At 39.0% G+C, this 24,250-nt stretch overlaps 1 protein-coding gene across 3 annotated transcripts in view; it reads right to left on the bottom strand.

Moving 5' to 3' along the window:
• TET1 (tet methylcytosine dioxygenase 1) overlaps nt 1-24,250 on the bottom strand; it is a 108,412-nt gene that overhangs the window by 21,264 nt on the left and 62,898 nt on the right. For all 3 annotated transcript variants that reach the window (XR_006282869.1, XM_038409181.2, XM_038409183.2), the window contains 4 exons: nt 16,073-16,281; nt 14,128-14,278; nt 11,194-11,283; nt 10,654-10,791 (listed from right to left, as the gene is read on the bottom strand). Coding sequence is in view for 2 of the 3 variants with exons in the window: in XM_038409181.2 (XP_038265109.1) it covers nt 10,654-10,791; nt 11,194-11,283; nt 14,128-14,278; nt 16,073-16,281 (588 nt within the window). In the remaining variant the exon portion in view is untranslated. The remainder of the gene's footprint in view (nt 1-10,653; nt 10,792-11,193; nt 11,284-14,127; nt 14,279-16,072; nt 16,282-24,250) is intronic.

The following is a 24,250-nucleotide window of genomic DNA, read 5'->3' as shown; positions in this document are numbered from 1 at the left end:
AGCCAAAGAGTTCTGAATCCTGTAGTTCTTTGATCTGCATGTTTGGCCACTTGAACTTCTTGAGTTGAATCTGATATAGCCTTTTCCACTATGTCATTAGTAAGAACAGATGTTTTGAACTGAAGATGCAGCAAAGTGGGCAAAATGCATTTCTGAATTTGGAAACTAAATTTCCTGTATAGTTCTTCACTATGTAGATCGGGAACAGAATAGATTTCCTTCGGAAACAGAACAGATGCTCATTCTCTCAGATATGCTGCATCATCATGTAGCTCTGCAGTGGCCTGCTAAGATGGTCTCAGCACTTTGACAAGCTATCCATTAAGATCCACTCAAGTCATAAGAGTGATTCACCAATTTCACAACTGAATTACTTAGCTTGCTTTACTTTTACTATTTTATGAGATCTACAGTATGTAGTTCTATGGGATTATTACAGCCAGATTAAAGAAAAGGAGTACTTGTGGCACTTTAGAGACTAACAAATTTATTTGAGCATAAGCTTTTGTGAGCTACAGCTCACTTCATCGGATGCTGTAGCTCACGAAAGCTTATGCTCAAATAAATTTGTTAGTCTCTAAGATGCCACAAGTACTCCTTTTCCTTTTGCGAACACAGACTAACACGGCTGCTACTCAGAAACCAGCCAGAATAAGTTTACAGTAGGTTATGAAAATAGTTTTGGAAAGCATTTCTGAAGCTCCTCTGCTTTTACAAAATGGAAAAAGCAGCAATTAAAATCCTTCCTTTGAAATGATAATGGTATTCTGAACAACCAGAAAAAGCATTTGTAGAAAGCATGGGACATTTTCCACAAATAGCTATAATTAGTTATGATGTGTATCATGTCGGGTCATTTATCCTTGACAACCATCCGATGTTGCAGCTAGTAATACTGTATAAATTTATCAAACACATTACTGATATTGTCCAGAATGGTAACATACAGTCACGTTTACCCATTCTCAAAAGGCATTTTAGCTACTGCAAATGTCTGAACTTCCATGCAAAGATGATATGGTAGATTCATAACCAAAAGAAATTCAATGAGCTGTTGGGGATAAATATTCATTCCACACACTAATTCTAGTGCATGTCAGTAGCAAAGTAGCCTTCTGATTCTTTTGTAGGAACTACTGATTGACTAATGGTTGATTGACAACATTTACTGAATCTTGCCTACAATATACTTTGTATTATCCTGTGAAATTCTCACTCTTTATCTGTAGAAAAGGCTGAAGAAACTGTTAATCATTCTCCTAGTAAAATTGGTATTTTATTCAGAAACTGACCCCTTGCCTAAGAAGAAATGTTTAACTTTTAAACTCTATCTCACAGTGCGACTGGCCCTGTGTGGTGGAAATAGTCCACAGCCCTTACACCAGAACAGGTACTCTGAGCTGAGCAATTAAGAAGGTGGAACTGCATGTGGGCTATAAAGGGTCAAAGAGAGTTCAGTGAGGACAGATCTAGAAGGGGAACTATGCTGTAGAGCTGTACAGAAAGTCTCCTACCATGGTTCCTACAGAAGGGAGCTGGGCTGAGTCTGGGTCAAAGACTCCAACTGAAAGTTTAGTTTTCCTTTGGGAGAAGGCAAAGAAGGCAGGGCAGGCGAGGCCATGCACTGTCTAGCTGCTCAGACAGCAGGAAGGGACAGTACCTCAGAGAGCATAAGGCTGGATGGAAGATTTGTTGTTTGTTTGCTTTTTGCAATATTGTGTTAATAAAGAAACCAGGCCCCAAGAAAGTCTGTGATTGGATTAGCAAGACTGTAAGGAGTTTTGTTTAAGGAGTTCCGAAGAATGGGAAAACAGAGGGAGGGCACTGCAGAGGTATTCTTGACTGTGAAGGAGGGGTGCTCAAGTGGAGATCACTCTATTATACTTTACTATTGACATTCATTTTGTTTTCACAGTGAAGTCTGTACTAAGGACCTCCAATAAGCAACTCACTGACGTAATCACATAAAAAGGTATTCTTGAAGTTTCTATAAATTCTACCTTTATTTATAGGCCATCTGCAGCAAACATCAAATTGTTGCAGGTCCACTGAGTAGGTGCTTATAATGAATTTTTAACTGCCGGTTTCTCTACAGAAAAAGCTGATGGTAAGCTAAAAAAGAAGCCAAACTCAGTATGAAAGATTTGTACAGGACACTTAGGTTTAGCAAGGCGGACAGCTGTCCTACTGAAGTGTTTTCAAAATGAATTAATACTAGCATTAGATTTAGTAGTACTGGATGTTTGTGTGGAACTTTTGTTGGACTTCATGAGGTGCGTTAACAGAGATTTAGTGATTTTGATTAATCTAATTACTTGCAGTGATATGATAGCAGATGGAATTTTACTGCTACTAACACAGACTAACCTGACTGTCTTTGAATGCGGATGGTTCTCTGTATTAATTATTATTATTAATTTGTATTGCAGTAGCACCATGAGGCCCCAACAAAATCACACCTCCATTCTACTAGATACAGAGTAAAGGACAGTCCTTTCCTTAGAGAGCAGAGCTGACAGTCTAAATCTAGTTTATGGATTTGCACGTGAAAATAATGATGAATTTTAAGTTGCATCGTTTAAAATTTTTATTTTTCGCTGTGGACTGTGTGCTTTTATAGAAGAACTTGTCCGCTTTTTGGTTTTAATTTCATGTTTATGTCCTCATTGTCTGGAACGGAAAACATTAGATACTAGATTCTAACGATTAATCGCAAACAGTAAATCAGATTTAGAGAAACATGTCTTCAGTAAAGCATCATGCTGATACAGATAAAAAATAATAATAAGCAACATTGTGGAACATTATCTTTGCCATACATTTTGCATACAATACCAAAAACCAAACCTCTGGAGAATCAACATCATGAACTCAAAGTCAAAGGACATTTCTCACTTCCTTTTGACCATTTTTCTTACATAGTAAAAGTATGTGTGTCCAGTAGAGTATTGTTGTTATGTTTGTAGCAAGAATGGGTTTTTTGTTCTCTTCTGCTGACATTTTAACATGTTTACCATGTAAAGCTGTACAAGTCAGCTCTGCTTTTTCAAGTGTGTTTACAGGAAATTCCAGGAAGCCCTGGCAGTTGCACTTGAAGATGACGGTGTTAAGACCTATTTACAGCATTGAACTAATGGAGGGTCATCATCAAGACCAAATATGGAAGTATTTTTAAACTTTTTTTTCTTTTTAAAAGACAGACTGATTGGTCTTTTTAATTAAAATAAAGCTCTCATTTTAAAACAGCTGTCATTGACACCAGCTTTGCTTTAAACATGAACTAAAAATAAAGCCTGAAAACACCTTCTATTTGTGTCACATGAGCACAATCTCACCTTCAAACTATCCCTTCTCCTCTTTCAGGTTCCTCAAGAGATATAACTGCTGTCTCGAGCTTTACTTCTATGCTTCAGCTCGTGTTCTATGGAAGTCCTGGAACATGGATTTGGTTCTCAGGGGCTCAGACTAGTCCATTTGCCCTCATCCCTTTCTTTTAAATTATTTAATATAGTTCTTCAAAGTTTCTTGTTTAAGTAATAATAAACTTTGAGAAAACACACATTAAAACAGGAATTTACTTAAATCCCTGTGCAGCAGCTCGATGATAGCTAGGACCCTACAGCATGGTGAGGCAACGTCACTAGAGCTGGAGCCAACCAAATATGACTTTAAGGGCCCTACAAGCAAACATTTGATTTTGTATAATAAATTGCTGGGCAAAGCTAGAGATCCAAGACAAAGCTTGACTAAGGAAGAATTCTGCAAATATTGTTAATTTTGAGATTTTTATTTACAGTTCATCTTTAACAAGGATTGCTGGGAGAAAGCACCAGTAAGTCTTGGAAAAATTAGTTCACTAAGGTCCAACCTTCTGCCCAAGCAGACCAGCTGGAAGGGTGCTTTACACACATCTCCACTAACCGAACACCATGAAACAGTCTGTGAAGCAAAGAGAGAATTTTGCAGAGATTTACTCTTACAGCAATGTCTTCCAGAGGTGAACAGAGTAATGATCATGCAGCCCTGTCAGTAGTGCTTTCTGTCTCTAAAGAAAACTCAGTTAATTCCCTCGTAGTCAACCAAAGCTAGTGGATAACTGTCATAGTCTTATTGGTCCACAACACACAAAGTAGAGCAACTTCAATTACTTTGTATGTATTTGCCTACCACTTCTCCTTCAGCCCAAATGCACAAATTTTCTTGAAGGATTGTGGCATGAATCAGCCGTAATCATCCTTCCCTTTATATATCCTGTTCTATAGCACTCCTGAAGAGCTAGAACTTGCTGTTGATGCATTTGTACATATTTGAAATATAGTTCATATTTATTCAGTTTGAATACATTTCTACCAAATCCCTGTCCTTATAATTGCTTGATTTCCAACACCTTGTCCTCTATTGGCTATCATGTTGTATACAATATGGTTTTGGATTACAGAAAAGGCACTCGTATGAGGAAAAAATAACTTGCTAGAGTTAATTTCTGGTCCTTACAATTTTCATTTCCCTTGTGACCAAGTCACCAAGTTTTACAGTGCTAAATAAAAGCATATTGGCAAACTATAGTAAATCAGGGGTTCTCAATCTTTCTTTTTCTGAGGCCTCCCTAACATGCTATAAAACTTCAGGGACCAGTGGGGGAAGAAGTGAGGGGGGACTCAGGACTTCAGCCATGAGGGAGGTGGCTTGGGGCTCTAGGCTTCAGCTGCCGGGTAGTGGGGGAGGGGAGCTATGGGCTTCTGCCCGACAGAAGCTTCTGCACCATGGGGCAGTTGGGAGCTTGGGGCTTCTGCCCCATGGGGCATTGAGGCTTGGGGCTTCTGCCATGCGGGGTGGGAGAGTGTGTGTGTGCATTGTAGCTTCAGCTCTGCGCAGTGGAGCGGCTCAGAGCTTCCTCCCTGCTAGGTAGCAGGGCAGCAGGACTCTGGGCTCCAGCCACAGGGGGCGGGGCTTGAGGCTTCTGCCCCACAGGGTGCCGAGCTTTCTGCTCTGGGCCCCAGCTAGTCTAATGCCGGCCCTGCTTCGGCTCACAGACCCCTGATTGAGAACCACTATAATAAACATCAGCTGTTTACCAGATTAACTATCAACCCAAATTTTTCAAAAGTGCACACAACAGTTAATGCATGCATGAAAGTCAGGATAGTGTGTTTGAAAATCTACAATTTACATATGTGGATTGGATAGTGGCGCTATGCAAGTTGAACACATGCTCTTTAGTTGGATGCATTTTGAAAATGTGGGCCCTGATCTTTAAAAACTACTGCACTTGTACCATATGAGGTAGTTAGGATGGGGCTGACCCCTAAACATTTCCAGCTTTAACAATAAAGCACGTCCAGTCTTATAATTCAGTTCTTCTTAGGATATCCATTTGTGGCCAACTGATACTTGTGAATTGCCTGTGCTCACAAAGACATAATGAACATCTGTAACTGCCACTAGTACCACACAACACAAGCAATATTTCCTTAAGAACAAAGGTCAACAAGGGTTTTTTTTGTTTACATTGGATGCAGTATATTTCTGGCCCCCCTGTATACGTGCCCAGTAAAACAACACTAGTTTAAATATTATGATAGTCCTTATCCTCAGGGCTTTAACTGTTTTTCATTCTGCACAAATCTATTAGTTTTACTTGGTGCTGTAGGGGTGGGGTAACCAAACAATTCTGAGCACCTTTGGTAGCTACAATATAGGCATGTATGTGGTTTGCAGGGTAACTGGCCATAGCTACTTTATGTTCCAAAACTGCAGGCAATATCCAATAGTTGTTCCGTATCATTGGTTCCGCTACTTCAATTAGTCTTTGTCTCTGACTTAAGAAACTAATATTAAAAAAAACTTAGCCAGTTAAATAAATCCAGTCTCATCTGATCTCCCTCTTGCTTTTTTAAATGACTTGGTTGATATGACTCCTCTAGCACTTGGCAGTATGCTCATAGTGATTCCACTAAGATCGATAAAAATAGTTTCCTGTAAAGCCATTAGTAACACAGGCTTCTCTTACTTCCTCTGCAATCCTAGGTGGTATTTGGCCAGTACTATGCAATGGCTAGCCTTTCAAAAGCCCTCAGTATCAGCCTCCTATAATGGTGGCATTTTTTGGTTCTTTCCAACAACCACACCAGAGGTCAAGATGAGCGGATGAAGGTAATGTGACTTTAGGTGGAGCTAGATCTTCAGATCTTAAGGTTGCAGCCTGGTGGTAAATTTCCAGTGTCCTAATCAATTTAAACCATCTCTTTATTCTGATCTTCTCTCTTCTTACCTCATTCTAGAATCCTCGGGATGGAAAAATCCTATTAAATCATCTAGTTCCTCCTTCTGCTAATGCAGAGGTGTTCCCTACAGAACATCTAAATACAAGTTGCCTCGCCCAAGTTTTAATAATTCCAGTGATGGGTATTCCAGCACTTTCCTTTATTCAAATTATTCAAAAAATTTCCCAATGTCCTGCTTAAATTTTCCATTGCTGAATGTTAATTATAATTCCCCACTTAAAGCAAACCTGGACAATTCTGCATTCTTTAACAGTGACATACTTCAAATTTGTAGATAGATTATAAAGAAGGGATGATATATTTATCTCTACAACACTTAAAATTCTCCTTATCTTCATAGGACAATTCCTTCTTCCCCTTAACCATCTTTGTTTCCCTTCTCTGCATCTTCTCTGGTTTGTCAATCGCAGGGCAGGTCTTCACTACCCAATGGATCGGCAGGTAGTGATCAATCTATCGGGGATCGATTTATTGTGTCTCGTCTAGACACGATAAATTGATCCCTGAACGTGCTCCCTGTCGACTCAGGAACTCCAGCTTGTGAGAGGTGGAAGCGGAATTGATGGGGGAGCGGCAGCGGTCAACTCACTGCTGTCCTCACGGCCAGGTAAGTCGACCTAAAATATGCCAACTTCAGCTACGCTATTCACATAGCTGAAGTTGTGTATCTTAGGTCGACCTCCCCAGTGTAGACCAGGGCTCATTTGAAATACTGGTAGAACAGTGAAAAACGTGCATGGTACTCCAAATTAAGTAACACTGATGCTATATAAAGAGGAATTATTGCCTTCTTAACCTGTGATATTATACATTTGCATATATGGCATCTCCCTTACATGCAATAGCTTTGGTTCAGAATATTATTCCAAAAAACAAAATTTTACTGCATTTTTCCCAACCTGAACCTCATTTTATGAATCTCTGCCATTTTTCTAATCTCTCTAGTTTGATATTTGGGGTGTGATTCTCTTCTTGCACCGGATTCACAAAAGTGTAATTTTGTTAACTTCAAATCACCGACTTATGGTTTACACTGTGTGCATATGTGTAACAGAGAGGAGAATCAGGCCCTGGATTTGTACTTTATATCCTTTCAGTGTCTGCAGAGGATTCAGAGCCAGGAGAAGTTACATCTTAGTTCAATTTATTTGTTTTGCTTCCTCTTTCAGATTATTGATAAAACTACTAAAATAAAATAAAACTCCTATGTTAACACTTGTGAAATCCAAACTGATTACAGTGCCGTTAATAATTATTCTTTGCCCATCAGCCATTTTTCAGGCTTTTTAAAAAGTAGTGATGCTTATGTTTATTTGAATTTAATTTTTTGTAATAAACGTATTAAGGCAGGGTTTCTAATGCTTCAAGGGGTCCCAATATGTCTGTCTCACTGTATGAGCTTCATGTACCATATTAGTATTCTATGTAGAACACAAAAAGAGATCAGACTTAAATGGCATGATTTATTCTTCATGAACCTCCATGCTGCTTATTGTTCATGAACCAGAATGATGTGGTATGATTTGTGCTAGTAAAGAAGAAATCTGTAGGCACCCTGTGCTGCTGTGAGTGAGAAAGTGCACTCTTGCCAAGCAATAAAGACAGTGTGAAGAGAAGCTGAATGGGCAAATTGAAAGGTGCCATCATCTCTTCTCTTTTCACCAACTTCATTCAAAGCTAGGGAATGCTTCTGCAGTAGGGTCTGAAGTCTGGCAGTTTCCTCACAGCCATTGACCCTCTCTGTGCGAGTATCTTTTGCTACTCTACCAACCCTCTCCTTTCTATTCAGAAAGACCAAAAGGAAGCAGACTTTGGACCACAAAGTCACTTTCCTCCCTTTACTTTTTCCACAGCTAGTGCCACAGACAGAATGGTATGAGTAGTCACATATAATTGTAGTTAGTCTCCCCACTCATCCTACCCTTCCCGCACTGCCAGAGGCACTGTCCAATAGGACATGAACCACCAGGATAGCTACTACTGCACTGGCCATGCTTTCATTCGTTACTTTTGAGCCATTCTTTGTAAAATCCACTGGGCCAAATGAATCCCTTGTGTAAATCCACTGATTTCAATGGATTTACACAGGCATGAAACTGACCCATTTCAGCTAATCCTTTGAAGCAACACAAATACTTGAGACAAATTCAGATTGACACCTTTAATTCTTATACGTCTGTCCTTATGCCATTCAATTGCAACCATGGTTTCCACCTCACCAGGGAACACTGTACCTTAACACCATTGTTGTCAGGTACCTGAATCATCCTAAAAAGACTATTAAAAAGATAACAAAAGAGTCTGATGGAATGAAAATGGATGCTATATTTATTGAGTAAAAAAGGTGCTTTTGTAAAGATAAAGTACATTCAGTATTTCCAAATACACATACCCTTGTAGTACATACCCTTGTAGAATTTCTAAGTATTTTTACACCACTACAGAGCAAACAGGAAATATTCACAGCTGCACACTGGTTAGCTTTTCCACATAAATATAGTTTTAATACCTTCAGTTTTTTGCTCAAATGTGGTCTCCACAGAATCAATTCCCATAAAATAAACTAGATTTAAATTGCTCTAGCTAAAGATGAAGTTAATAAAGAATATGATTATACAACTAATTTGATTTGGAAAAATTCACAAAAACATACAACAAAGAAATACAGAAGCATCCCTAATGAACATTTCCTAGTCCTGAAGTAACACCAATGACTCTAGATAAATAAATGTATATTCAGTTGATCCTAATATGTTCTTTAAAGGGAACCCATATTAATTTATCATCTAAGAAATTCCGACTCTGATACACTGTATTTTCCAACATCATCATCATTTCTCTTTTCATGATCCACTCCTAAATAGGTGGTAGTAGACATAAGTTCCATGTAATTATATTTTTTAATAAGAATAATATTGTATGTACCAAAATAATCTTATTTTAGATATAACCAATTTATATTAACATACACATATCAAATATACAGTTTAATCTCCAAAGGCAATACACATTTTTAAATTCTGAATTCTTAAATCTTCCCTCTGAATTTCCACACTGACGAAGTTCTAGTTCAATACATTTACACTGTATTAATAACATATTGGTTTTACACTATTCTGTAAGATATATTTTGTGAATTATTTTATAAGCTATTTCATAATCTTATCTGAGACATTCACTATTAGCAAAACACTACAAGTCAATTCAGTATTGCTATTCATGGATAGCCTTTAAAGACACTTACAGACTTAAAGCCAGAGACCCCTATCCAACAAAGCACATAAGCACATGATTAACAGTAAGTATGTGAGTAGTTCCAGTTAAGTGAATGGGACTACTCACACGCTTAATGTTGGGCACATGCTCAAGTACTGTGCGGGATTGGGCTATATTTCTTAAACTACAGGAATATATTACATTAAATTTTAATTTTCCAGTTTTTGAAGAAGACACTAACCCTAATTAAGGCAGAGATTTTACATATACTTTTAAATACAGAGATTATGCTTGAATGCGATTTCTAATGACATTCACAAAAGCATCCCAGCTATGCAGGAAGTGCTTGTAATTAAAGCTCAAACTGCTGAAAATAATACATTTACAAAAGCATTCTTGGATTTATTTTGTTTTGAGCTTATCTGGCTTTACTTTCTAAAGGTTATTTAATAGAAATGGTGTTCCTTGTTTCACCTTTTTCCACTAATCATACAATGAACACTTATGGTATCAACCACATACCAGAGAATGACAACTAGATTCCTTCCACACTGGGACTCTGGGAGACTATTCCCCTTAATTAATACCAGAAAGACTTTTAAAAATAACTCCAGCACATGCTCCATGATATTATCTGGTCTATGTTCCTACCAATAGCTACACCAGCCTAAAGCCTGTCAGGCACTATGGTGATAAGGAAGGAGAGGTTGGTGAATGTGAAAACTGGGAGTGATAAAATGTGACCGATAATAAGCTCATTTACATAAAATCTTCTTCTGCAGGAGTTTTACGCAATTCTTGGCTGCAGCATATGTTTCTTTTATTTTACTTCAGACATCAAACCTTTACTCTGAATACGTTATCTGTCCTGAGGTAGACTGAGCATGCAGGACTTGTATATCTGAGATAGCTGTAGGTGTTTTATCCTAGTTTGCACCCTTGCTTTTCTTATTCTTCAGAATAAAAAGGTGAATAATAATAAGCCTTCTGCAGGCTAAGAATAAACACACCGAACTCTTGTGGATATTTATACAAAGAAACACTCGTAATATTTTAGCACCTTAAATACTTCATGCAAATGTATCGCTAAATGAAGCAGCATTTAAAAATCACAACAGAAATCAGCACAAATGAGAAAATGATATATACATACCACAGTGCTTCCATTGTGCATATTGTGTGTATCCTTATGGGCGTGGGCGCAGAAATCTATACAAGCTGTAACACCAGAGAAAGGCCTACCATCCTGGGATCCAAGCCGACAGTCTGGGCCCATGTGTTCATTTTCCACCTAAAAATAAAATAACTAGGTATATTTGGAGATGGCACTGAGAAACTTCAGACTCATGGAACACACTAGCACTGATTGTTAACTAAATAAAGGTAATTGGGTAAACTGCTTTATCAGAAATTTAATACTTTGTTGTGCAATCTGTAATTAATATGTGACATTCAGTGTAAGACATTACTGAGAAACAGCTGAGCCAAATTTAAAGAATTATTCGACTCCTATAAATTATAAAAACTCTCTAGTTACAAAATAATTTACAAGGGTTATTAATCTTCAAGGCATAATCTGAACAGCAGCTGGGGTCAGGAAGACATTTTTTCTAAGACACAACATTACAAAATTGAGGTCACTTATCAAGAGTTTAAAGCCTGCAATTCCACTGCCTGAATCTCACAGACCTACCTGGTTCTGAAAAGCATCAGGAGCAAGTTTCTTATAAAGTGGAGCCACATCAGTAGCTAAAGTTTGCAAATTATTTTCAAGATGTTCTTCCTACAGACAAAAATATTTACAGAGTTATAATTTACTTGGAACATTTAGCTCAGTTTGGAGAGGTAGGGACACAAACCATGAAAGTCAGGAAATTCAAAATTAACATGGCTTCAATTTTATATTTTATTTATTTTACTTCTGTTTCTTGTGGTTAAAATAAAGCTTCCGTTTGACATAGCAAAGTGTCAAAACACTGTGAATTAAAATAGTCAAACAAATAACAGGGTACAATTCAATACAATTCATGTTTGCTAGTGGATAGGGGACACTACTTCATAACCAGTACACAAGGGGTTAACTTTAGTTTCTTTTTCCCCTTCACTTGCACAGGTAGACTGGGAAGAGCAATAAACCAGACATTCCAGAGACAGAAGGGTGTTAATGCCTGTGGGAACGCTAGCACACCCATGTGCTGAGTACTGGGAGAACCCCATCTTGGGGAATCTTTTTATTATGTTTTTGCTTGTGGAAACTCGTTTTGATTTCAATTGGTAAAAGATCTGCTCCACCTGAAAAATCCTACTCATTACTGCAGCTTTATATCTGCAGAGTCATCCCACCAGTTTAGTACATCATCTTCAGCTCCTGTTTGGGAGATAGCTCCTCCCACTGCACCACAGCTCTTGATTGTTATATCTGATAATGACTGCCTAGGGTGGTATTCAGGGGTCTCAATTAGAGCAGGGACTGAGGACATTTCTAGTAGAGGGACAGGACTCTTTTCCTCATAGAAACAGAAATATAAAAATTGGATAAACTAGATGCCTTTCCATGAGAGGGTAACATTTAAGCCCTATTACTTGTCCCAAAATGTGTGCGTTTTCCCTGAAGACTGGCCATCCCAAGAAAATTGGCAAGTGGCTGGGGAAAATCAAAGAAGGAAGATGGAATAGGGTGACATGCTCCCTATTATATTTTTAAACGTGAAGACCAAAGTTTTGTACATAATTCCAACTGCAGCCTTACAAACGCATTACAAAGCAGCAAAGCATTATAACTTATGTTTTGCATGAGATTTTTCCTCCGGAGCGTGCACATGTAGCTACATACACACATGCGGTTTTCAGTCTAGAATTAGATTTACATAATGGCATCACACTGTGAATTCATACAATAATCAATTTATTATCTACAGCTAACCCATGTTTCTTCTCAACTGTATTCTAGGTAACAGACCGTTAGTTTAAATCTATACTATATGCTATTCTTACCTAAATGTATTATCATACACTTCTTTACATTAAACCTCATCTGACTCCGTCCAGTGCCTCAAATGATCAAAGGATCCAAATCTCTCTGTACATTGAATCTATCTTCTTCTTTATTTGCTATACCTCCTAGTTTTATGTCATCTGAAAAATGATCAATATCCAACATTTAGCTAAGACGAAGAAATACCTACTTGTTAGTATTAGTGACAAACCCAAATGAAGGAATAAAGGCTTTGTGATGACTTTCCCCTGATTTTTTTTCTGTATTTTTTTTTAATTGGAATTGGAACTCATTATCTGTGAGTGGAAAGGTGAAAAATGCAGGACTTATAGGAAATATTTAGCTTCAGTGGTATACAGAAGATTTGGGTTTTTCAAGGCTGACTTTTGAGAAGGAATGAATGTCAAAACTGCACAAAAAAGCATGAAAACACCCTTATTGTCTGAACCTGAACAAGTTGGGTGTTTGGGCTCTCTGGCAGCAGTGGGTGGGACAGGATAGTAGGAAAGGTTCACTGACAAAATAATATACCAAGTATATACTGAATCCACTTAACTAAGAATAATGGCAACTTGCATATGATGTGTTTAAACAATATGTATTTTGAAGCATATCAGTTTATTTGGTCAGGGTGCAAACAATCTTTTCCCTCAGCCTTCCAGAGAGAAGTGAGGCTAGAGACAGCTAAGATCAGAACAACAGGGACCTTGGGGTTATTTTTACGTTCTCTCATGCTGGGTGAGCAAGCATGTCACTGCATAAGACAGGAGTCGGCTGTCATTTTTAGGAGCGTAAGCTTAATGGTCTTCACCATTCGTTGTAAAAAGCTTTCCAACCGCATAAACAAATACACTAGACACTTTTTAGTAGTGTACTTTGTATAATCAGTTTTTATGTTTCCTGTGCTATATAAGCTGTCCCTCATCAGTCATGTTCACATGCAATAATTAAACAATTATTTAACTGTATCATGTTTAAGGACATATATTCTCTCAGGGTCTCACAGATGCATGGTACCCAGAAGGAAACTAGTCCATTGTACATAGTAGACAGGAGAACCAATCCGTCAGCTGGGCAGACAGCAATGTGAAAGGGGCAGAACCCAGAGATGCCATTCATTTATTCTAACATAAGATAGGGAGACTGTATTACGGGGATGCAATCTTCAGGTGTCCAACAGAGCTTTACACCTTTTTATTTGGGTGAGCCCTGAATGGACACAATGTACAGGCATATAGGAGTGAAGTATGTAACAGGCTTTCTAAAGGTGTTACTCTGGTATTACTGCTTGTAAAAATCTTTTTTGTTCTATTAAATGTTCACATAGCATGAACATTTCACATGAACACAAACAAAATTACACAGTGTTGCTAAACCTGCACCCAGAAACAAATCAAGAGACACATAATAGCCATATGAAAATAATTTTTAGGGCATTACATTACATAGCAAGATACACTGAATTTTCATCAAGTGGTGAGAAAGGTAAACTTATAAGTTGTATGGTGGAGGGACAGGGGGCACAGGAAAAGGTGCATGTATGCGTATGTGAGTGAGTAAGTGGACATCTGTAGACTCTACCACTAGTTCTCTAAACACACCTATCAAATTCTTTTCAGAAAAAGAACTTACTTGTTTAGGGTCATCTGTGAGAAGTCTAAATTTCCTGGGGTTTTTGCTTCTTGCAAATTTACAGCCATTGAAATACATACTCCATGAACAGCCAAATGAGAATGAGGCTCCACAAGTTTCAGGATCAAGTCCTTGACATGCACAAGTGCGGCTACAAGACAGGTAATTGCATGACAATCAGCTGGCAAAGCAGAAACTTTCTTTAGATACGTGATTACTTACATGACTTCTATAATCCATAATGAAATAACAGAATGATTTATAAATATATCTGAAAAGTTGTTTCTGTCAATAATTATCTATTTATGAAAGTATGATTGGCTTATTGTTCTTAAAGAGTCACTCCCAAGTAACTCAAGTCCCAAAACTTTTATCTAACATGAAAATATATATCTCCTTGTTATAGTCACATTACTGTAATTTTGACTTCTCCAGCTTTGACTAATTTAAAAAAATGCAAGTAAGTATCACTCTTATTATAGCTGTCCAGCAGCCCAATAAATACTGTCCACAGCTCTGATTGTGTGTAGAACCAGCATATCAAAAGTCATCCACATTTTGAAATGAAAGCATGCTAACATGGAGGAACCATTAAAAATAAATTAGATTTAAGTCACTGAAGAGTTGTAAAAGGATTCTGATTAGAGACAGGCCCTCCAAGAACCTGCACTGAGGCAGAGCTGCTCTTGCGGTCTCACTTGGCTGCTATAAACTTTCCAGTCAATTTACCAACCAATGGGATGAATTAGTTTCATTTCTGACGTGCAAAGGAACATCCCAGGCTTGAGTGCCCAAGCTCTCTCACCTATGAAGCTCAAGAAGTTTGATCGTAACCTACTCTATTCTGAGCAGCACAGCATCAGTAAGAATGTAGCAGGCAGGGGTCCAATTAATGCATAAACCTTAGAGCATGCAGGGAAAGGTTTTGTTTTTGTCTTTTTAAAATTCTGGACATCTGCATAGAAAACTCATGTGGAGAAAGAGACAGACAGTCAGGCTTTTGGGGAGATGAGAACTGACTAGAAGAAGCCAAGCTGGTAACAGTGTTCTGAGGATGGCTGAGCCATGGTTGCCTGTAAAAGCAGACAGTTCTTTTATAGGTGGGCAGTTAGAAGAACTGTGGAGACAGTTGAGCAAGGACAGGAATAGGACAAAACTACTAAAGAACACCCTATTTCTGTCTAGAAAACAAAATACAGTAAGAGACCTCCATCATCCCCCCAGTATTTTGGTGTCTGCATTTATTTCGGAAGCCCCATGTTGCAACATATAAGATAATGGCAATCTTCAAAAACAAACAAACAAACAAACCCATAAAACAGTCCAATCAGAAGAAATCAAAACCAATATAAAATGTGGGTACAACTAGCTAAAAAGCATAATTACAATTTTCCATTTACAAGAGAGCTTGAAAAAGTGTTACATATAATTAAAAAACCACCCCGCTTAGAGACAGTATGGTCTAGACTGTACCTGATATGACTTGCACTGGTAATGGTGTAGAGCCACACTGTCTGAGGGGGAAGTCCTGGAGCAACTGTACCACCAGGAAATGCAATTCCTCTGGGACTCCCAGCACAAAGAATGAGTGTACACTCTATGCTCTTCCTCAGGAAGGTTCAGTGTGCTTTCCACTCATAGTCCAGCCAAAACTGATACAGGGTGGCAGTCACATGTCACCTCCTTCCCATTTCTTTGGGTGATGAGAGGCCTTGGATGCAAATAGAGGGAGCAGTCCGTGTACTCTCTTAGAACATGCATACCTGGTGCACAGTTTGGCCTTTAGTGAATAACAGGAATTGAACATCACACTAAAATGACACCCAATGGTTTGTATTTTAAATAAGCTTTTATATTTTTACTTTTAAATCAAATATGTTTCCTTTCACGCAGACCAACATACAAAACAAGGAGAAAATGAACTGGCACTATGAATGTCACTTACTCTTCATTTAATGCACATCTACGGCTTGTGGGACAGCCATAGTTTCTGAGACTCTGTGTCAGTTCTTTATATAACGTATCAGCCAGAAGATGAGGAATCCCTTCCCAGGCCAAAATCAGAATCACTATGACGGCCGTTTGGCAGTGGTGTCCTGCACGCTGACGAACCAAGCACAGCAACTTTTCCTCATCACTACTTCTTCGTATCACCTGCAAGAATCATTTTATTCATTCTTAGATTAGGAAAGGAAATATTTCTAAGGTCTTGAGGCCACATCCTTACTCACAAAATAAACCCTTACTGACTCACCAAATCATCTTTTTATGCATTACTAAATAAATAAATTCATTCAAAACAAAAACAAAAAACAAACCAAAATACTTAAACAACAGCTCTCTACGTACTTCTTCCATTGAAGTTAACAAGAGTCATTTTTGGGACCTATCCAATTAACTTCAATGCAAGGTGAGTGCATATAATTAACAGCGAAATTTAGCCCTAACACTGTTAAACAAGCAAAAACATGAAGAGCCAAGGTTAATGTTCTATAAACTTGGAACTTCCTAACTTTAGCTAATTTACATCACAAGCTTAATATTATTGAAACATTCTGTATTAATTGTGAATTTCTATTCTCTAGGCTGGCCTAGATTTGAAACATTCTAGTAGGAACCACTGCTGCCCAAAGAGGTCCCAGAGTGATGGGTTCTGGAGAGGACCATATCTTATCCTCTTCTGTAGAACGTGTGTCTGCATTGCATTCTGGTCTGTGTAAGAAATGAGGAAATTTTTTCTGTGCCCCATTGGGTAGAAACAATCAGGAAGATGGGTTAAAAAGAAAATAATTATAGGGGAAAATGACAATCCTGGTATAATCAATCCACTGAAAACTTAACCTCTCCTGTAAATTGATATTGTACTAGCAAGACTACTTCTAAAAAGTAAAATGCGGGTACATAAAAGAATGTATCACAAAATTACATGTATGTGTTAGGATAGTTTCTTTAGTTATTACCATACCACCTTCAGAGATCATATAATTAGAAGAAAGCAGTGAAAAGAGATACGTTGTTTTCTCCCTTTCTGCAATAAAACTATGAGTAAGATTTTTCCTTGATGCAGTTTATATCAATGTAGGCCTTACAATAACTTCTCAAGAGAACTTGGAAGTTAGACAGTGTTCTGTTGATCACATAATTTAATAATTTAGCCAACTTCACCCATTCGATACCACATACTGAAGACTAGACAGAATACAGGATCATATTATTAGTGATGCTGCAGAAAGGGAAAAAAGGGATACTATATACCTCTAATTCCTCTGTATTTAAATTGTAAAATTTTTAGGGCAGGGACCATCTTTTTGTTGTGTTTGTACAGCACCTAGCACAATGTACTCCTGGGGAAATTCTGTGCCACTGTGCACATGCAGAATTCATATGACCCCCCCCGAATATTTTTTTCTCCGCAGAAAATATGTTCTGCTGGAGAGGGGCTGCCGTTATGCCTTTCGCCCACTATGGGCTGCTGTGTTGCCAGAACAGAGGACAACTACTCCTGGGCGGGAGAAGCCCCAGCTGCAGATAGGGAAGAGAAGAGGCTGTGTTCCTCACAGCATCCTCTCCGTGGGGCCAGGTAGGGAAGCACAGGATATGCAGGGACATATTGGGACAGGGGCAGATGTGCCTGACTGAGTGAGAGGGACTAGGGGTCTGCCAGGGTCTGTATCAGGGAGGCTCCCCAACTTCCTAACAATTCCCACTCCTCCCCAAAAAAACCCTGTTCCCAGGAATGAAAGTAGGCCAGTACGGTGTACCAGTAAGAAGCTGGTAAAGGGCCGCACGCAGCTGACGTTAAAGCGCTGTCACTGCCCCTTTTGCCCTCCCATCGGTGGTCCTGCCAGTAGGGGCCCTACTGGCAGGGCCACCGATGGGGGGAGGGAGGGGGCAAAAGGGGAAGCAACGTTAAAGCATTGCTATGGCAAAGGACCCTACTGGCAGGGCCGCCAACGGGAGGGCGGGGGGGCGGCGGGCAGGCAAAAGTGAGAGCTGCCCTGGAGCCAGTGATTTAAAAGGGCCCGGGGCTCCTGGCCGCCACTACTAGCAGTAGCTGGAGCCCCGGGCCCTTTTAAATCACCGTCAGAGTCATGGGCAGCACGGGCCAGGCAGTGCGGATGGGCTGGCTGGGGGAAGCTGACCCCCAGCCCCACCCCTTCTGGGGACCGCTGTTAAGAGATTAATATTACTTTCACCTGTCTGTTCCATACTTCACCCAACAACCTTCCAGGTTCACTCCCAGGCTGCTTCCCAGCAATTACTTCCCTCTCCCTCAGCTCCTCCTTTACCCCTGACTCTCCCAAGCCTTTGCACTGTTTCTAAGGGGGGCAGGAAATAAGTTTCTGTATTGTAGTTTAAATGAATTGTTATTCAAAGTTCTGTATTAATATGCCTTATAAGGAATCTATTTGTCAAAAAACATTTCCTGAATTTTTTTTGTTGTCTGTAGCATTACAGACCTATTTGCTGATAAGTATTTTTAAATAAATTATCAAAATAATTGAAAATAGCATGATTATATTGTGTTATTCTGATAAATAAAATATGCAGAATTTTAAAACATTGTGCACAGAATTTTTAAATTTTTGGCACAGAATTCTCCCAGCAGTAACAATGGGATCCTGGTCGATGACTAGCAATACAAATAATAATAGATAATCAGGAATACTATTGACTTTATAAGACATGCAAAATTAAGGAAAAATTTGCTTGCTATCCTATTCCTACCTCTTCAGTGGATATTTGCCATAATTAGAGTCAAAGATACATTATGTAATAAATAACAAACAAAGTAACTAAATAATAACAGGTAGATTAAAATTAGCTTGGCAAGGACTCGTATTCTCCAAATAAAACTGATGGGGGTACTGTAGTCTCTCCATAGGGCATTGTTATAAAGGGTTGAGGTCCCATTTATAAGCTTAAATAAGCACATAGTAGGAGCTTGGACCTCTCATGGATAATACTGGAACAAATCTCCTCTTCATAGTCCATTCACACACAAAACTAACTATTGAGAGGTACCCTATTGCAGACATCTGACCCTTAAACTGCTGATACTCTGTTCCAGTATCTGTGTGAGACAGCGAATCAGTCAACCAGTTTATTCACCTGACTAACCCCTTTTACTAGCTAGGATTATCTGTTACAAAGGATGAGTAGTACAGAAATCATATATATGATTGTTGTTATAAAGTCACGAATCACAAATGCAGTAACTAGCATGTACAGGCACAGTATGGCAAACATGACATCATGACAGAAATACAAGCAATAATATTCAAGGACACAATCATTCATTACACTACATAGAAAACCCAAACATTCAGCACGTGGGCGAGATAATGCTGATGGACTGCAAATGCAAGAATGCAAGAGGCCTTCACCTGCCTATATGATACTTTTAATGTCTGAGTCAACATGTGGGTTGCCTATCAGGTCAATGACCCAGCTTCCTTGTTATTGCCACACGAGTCTAGCTGTAGTACATGATCCTTGACCTAGTCATCGATAAGCATATGAAACATTCTGACTAATTAAGTGAGGGGCCAGCCACCTTTGCAGTTTCCCTGAAAACACACAAACAACCAGAGGGTGTTGAACAGATTTAATATTAATGGATTCAGAGGCAAACTGTGCTGGCTTAGCTTGAAAAAGTAGGCACTGTCTCATTTGTGTTAGGAGAAAGGCAGCTACAAATAATTTAAATTGAAATCTGAATAAAACACGTAACACACACTGATATACCTTAAATTTAACAAAAAGCCTACTAAGTACTTCTAACTGCAGTGCCAATCCTCAAAAACAGCCATGGTAGTGACTAAACAATCACAATTTGTTACATAGCCAAAATAACAAAAGTAGGAAAATACTTCATTTTCCATTTGGTCTAGGTTGGAAGTATTTACTGGATGTCTATTGTGCCTGATATACAATACAAATAATTTAGAATTCATGACAGTTAATATTTTATAAACTTTTTAAAAACACAGTTCTTACAACTCAACAAGAGAAGTAGTATTTCATTTTGTTGTTCAACACAAAATATGATGTTTCTAGTCTCCCTGGTCTTTCTCTTTCTCCAGATTCATAGCTAGTATGAGAAAGGTTAACACCAGTACAAAAGAAAGTTGTCCTTTGTGAGCTCTAATACATTTCTAAACTGCAAATGTACAGTTCAGAAAATATGATGGACAGGAAAATAATTTATACAGCCATCATACCTCCCTGGAGTGCAATATGACTGGAATTTGCTTCTTTATGTATGCAAAAGATAATGTGATTATCTTTATTGGACCGCCAAGCCACATTATAATACACTGCCTTTCAGGTCATAAAGATGGCAAATAGATTTATCAGTTGCCTGAGTTTTATTTTTGTGGCTTTCTGAAATTATGATTATACCATATGATTTTAATTGTAGTGTGTTGGTTTGACTCCTGCAGCCTTAGTGACTTCTGGTCTTTGTATCCAAGATAAGGTACTTTTCTTGCCTGGTAATTTAGTTGGAATTCACCATGAGGCTAAATAGTTAAATACAGTTCCTCCCTGCCAGCAGATGGTGACAGTGCAGCTAGAATTCTGGTGTAATGTAATTCCCCATATAAATAGAGCATGCCAGCTCACATTCCACAGCTGACTGGTTGAAATCAGTAAAAAACAAACCCTGTCTCTATTAACACCTACTCATTCCACAGCAACACCATATCCAACTTTAATTCACATAACAGCAAATGTAAGTGGGATGTCTGTACAGTTCGAGGACAAATCCAGCAAACAAAGTTAGCAGTTCTTGCAATTTATCAACCCTTCTAGCAACCCTTCCGAAGAATTTATCAAATTATTGTAATTTATCAGCCTTTCTAGCAAGGCAAATTGCCTTCAAATACAATATCTAGAAAGAAAGAAAGAAAGAAAGAAAGAAAGAAAGAAAAAGAAAATTCTTATAGCTCTCAGAGTGACTTAACTGCAAGCTCTATTACATCCTTTTATTCATGGATTCCCAAAGAGTTATTTGCAGGCCAAGTGCAGCACATTGAGCTCTGTAATGCACCTCTCCAGGGCTTACAATACAGCCTCGACTATTATAATGTAGGTGCAAGTCAGCTATCCACTGTTTTTCCCCATGTGCAGGGGGGCTTCTGGAATCCTGGGTGTTGGTCAGCTGGACTGCTCCTCCTTCTTTCCATGGGATTTGCTCTTACAAGTGGGGCCCCAAAACATTCCAACATCACATTCTTTTCCAATGAATTCTGAGATCAGAAATAATGTGGCACTTTACTTCTGACCAGGTATTCTACAAAGCAAGTAAAATCAAGGTTCCACTTGATTTCTGAGGAACACTAAAAGTACTCGTTTTGACATATAAAGTCCTAGATGATTTGGGTCCTCATTACTGAAGAGACTACCTCTCTCCGTGTGCAACAGGAGGCAGTTAAGATATTCTGTGGTACTTACGATAGCAGTACCTGATTTAATTGGGAAAGGGCCAGTGACAGGGTTTTCAGGGAGGAATTCTGAGCTCTGGAATCCACTTTCTGCATTGATTCCTCTGGACCTAAATTTCACAACCTTCAGGATACCCCACAAAACTCACCTGTAATCCCAGATGTTTCTTGGCCAGAACAGAGGATGCTACTGAACACGGTAAGGTTACAAAAGAAGACATGATATTATGGTGGTTGTTAGGAAGATTAACAGGTATAGTTTTGAGGTTTATAACCTATAAAACTTATTTTGTTTGGTAAGATTTGTTTTTAATTGTATTTAAATTACAGTGGCTAGCCCTATAGAAAAAGGGGAAGAGTCAAGGGAGACTACACCAATTATGAGCCCGAGGAGGATACAGGATGGGTTGAAGAAGATTATAAGGGAAAATAGGAATGGAAAGAACTTGCAGCCAGAGGGAACAGGGGAGAGACTGGAGAATAGCACTGTCACCAGGAAAAGGCAGGTCTATGTGATCGGGGACTCTTTATTGAGAAGAATAGACAGGCCTGTAACTAGAGCTGATCCTGAGAATAGAAGGGTGTGCTGTCTTCCGGGTGCTAAGATAAGGGATGTAGACCTGAGGTTGAAAAGGATCCTCAAGGGAGCGGGAAAGAATCCCCTAATTATCCTTCATGTGGGAACAAATGATACAGCCAGATTCTCGCTGGAAAGTATCAAGGGAGACTATGCTAGGCTGGGGAAGATGCTTAAGGAAATTGAGGCTCAGGTGATCTTTAGCGGGATCCTTCCTGTTCCTAGAGAAGGGCAACAAAGGTCTGACAAGATTATGACTGTCAACAGATGGCTTAGGCAGTGGTGCTATAAGGAGGGCTTTGGGATGTATGACCACTGGGAGGCATTCACGGACAGAGGACAGTTCTCTCGGGATGGACTTCATCTGAGTAGGGAAGGAAATAGACTTCTAGGATCGAGGCTGGCACAACTGATAAAGAGAGCTTTAAACTAGGAATTGGGGGGAGATGGATGGGAGATGTCCGGAAAATCTCCACGCCAGATTTTAGCATTGAGAGGGAAGAAGATGAAGTAAGAAAGGATACAGCCATGGGTAGGAGAATGTATATAAGGAGCGAGGGCGGTGTGGATACTAGTCTAATAGGTTATAATGGCTGTAGAATGACTGTGCCTAATAGGGTACAAAATGTGAGCGAGGCCAAACAGCAAAAATTAAGATGTTTATACACCAATGCGAGGAGTCTAGGTAACAAAATGGAGGAACTAGAGCTACTGGTGCAGGAAGTGAAACCAAATATTATAGGGATAACAGAAACATGGTGGAATAGTAGTCATGACTGGACTACAGGTATTGAAGGGTATGTGCTGTTTAGGAAAGACAGAAACAAAGGTAAAGGGGGTGGAGTAGCATTGTATATCAACGATGAGTTAGAATGTAAAGAAATAAGAAGCGATGCAATGGATAAGACAGAGTCTGTCTGGGCAAAAATTACATTGGGGAAGAAAACTAGTAAAGCCTCTCCTATGATAGTGCTTGGGGTGTGCTATAGACCTCCGGGATCTAATTTGGTTATGGATAGAGCCCTTTTTGATGTCTTTAATAAAGTAAATACTAATGGAAACTGCGTGATCATGGGAGACTTTAACTTCCCAGATATAGACTGGAGGACCAGTGCTAGTAATAATAATAGGGCTCAGATTTTCCTAGATGCGATAGCTGATGGATTCCTTCAACAAGTAGTTGCTGAACCGACTAGAGGGGATGCCATTTTAGATTTAATTTTGGTGAGTAGCGAGGACCTCATAGAAGAAATGGTTGTAGGGGACAATCTTGGCTCAAGTGATCATGAGCTAATTCAGTTCAAACTAAATGGAAGGATTAACAAAAATAAATCTGCAACTAGGGTTTTTGATTTCAAAAGGGCTGACTTTCAAAAATTAAGGCAATTAGTTAGGGAAGTGGATTGGACTGAAGAACTTATGGATCTAAAGGCAGTTGAGGCCTGGGATTACTTTAAATCAAAACTGCAGAAGCTATCGGAAGCCTGTATCCCAAGGGGTTTTTTCCCCAAAGGGGAAAAAATTCATAGGAAGGAGTTGTAGACCAAGCTGGATGAGCAAGCATCTTAGAGAGGTGATTATGAAGAAGCAGAAAGCATACAGGGAGTGGAAGATGGGAGGGATCAGCAAGGAAACCTACCTAATTGAGGTCAGAAGATGTAGGGATAAAGTCAGAGAGGCTAAAAGTCGAGTAGAGTTGGACCTTGCAAAGGGAATTAAAACCAATAGTAAAAGGTTCTATAGCCATATAAATAAGAAGAAAACTAAGAAGGAAGAAGTGGGGCCGCTTAACACTGAGGATGGAGCGGAGGTTAAAGATAATCTAGGCATGGCCCAATATCTAAACAAATACTTTGCCTCAGTCTTTAATAAGGCTAAAGAGGATCTTGGGGATAATGGTAGCATGACAAATGGAAAGGAGGATATAGAGGTAGATATTACCATATCAGAGGTAGAAGCGAAACTGAAACAGCTTAATGGGACTAAATCGGGGGGCCCAGATAATCTTCATCCAAGAATATTAAAGGAATTGGCACCTGAAATTGCAAGCCCATTAGCAAGAATTTTTAATGAATCTGTAAACTCAGGAATAGTACCG

This window comes from Dermochelys coriacea, chromosome 7 (assembly GCF_009764565.3).
Source record: "Dermochelys coriacea isolate rDerCor1 chromosome 7, rDerCor1.pri.v4, whole genome shotgun sequence".
In the NCBI taxonomy this organism is placed as follows: Eukaryota; Metazoa; Chordata; order Testudines; family Dermochelyidae; genus Dermochelys; species Dermochelys coriacea.
The sequence above is the reverse complement of the archived record's forward strand: the minus strand, read 5'-3'. Positions and strand labels throughout refer to the sequence as shown.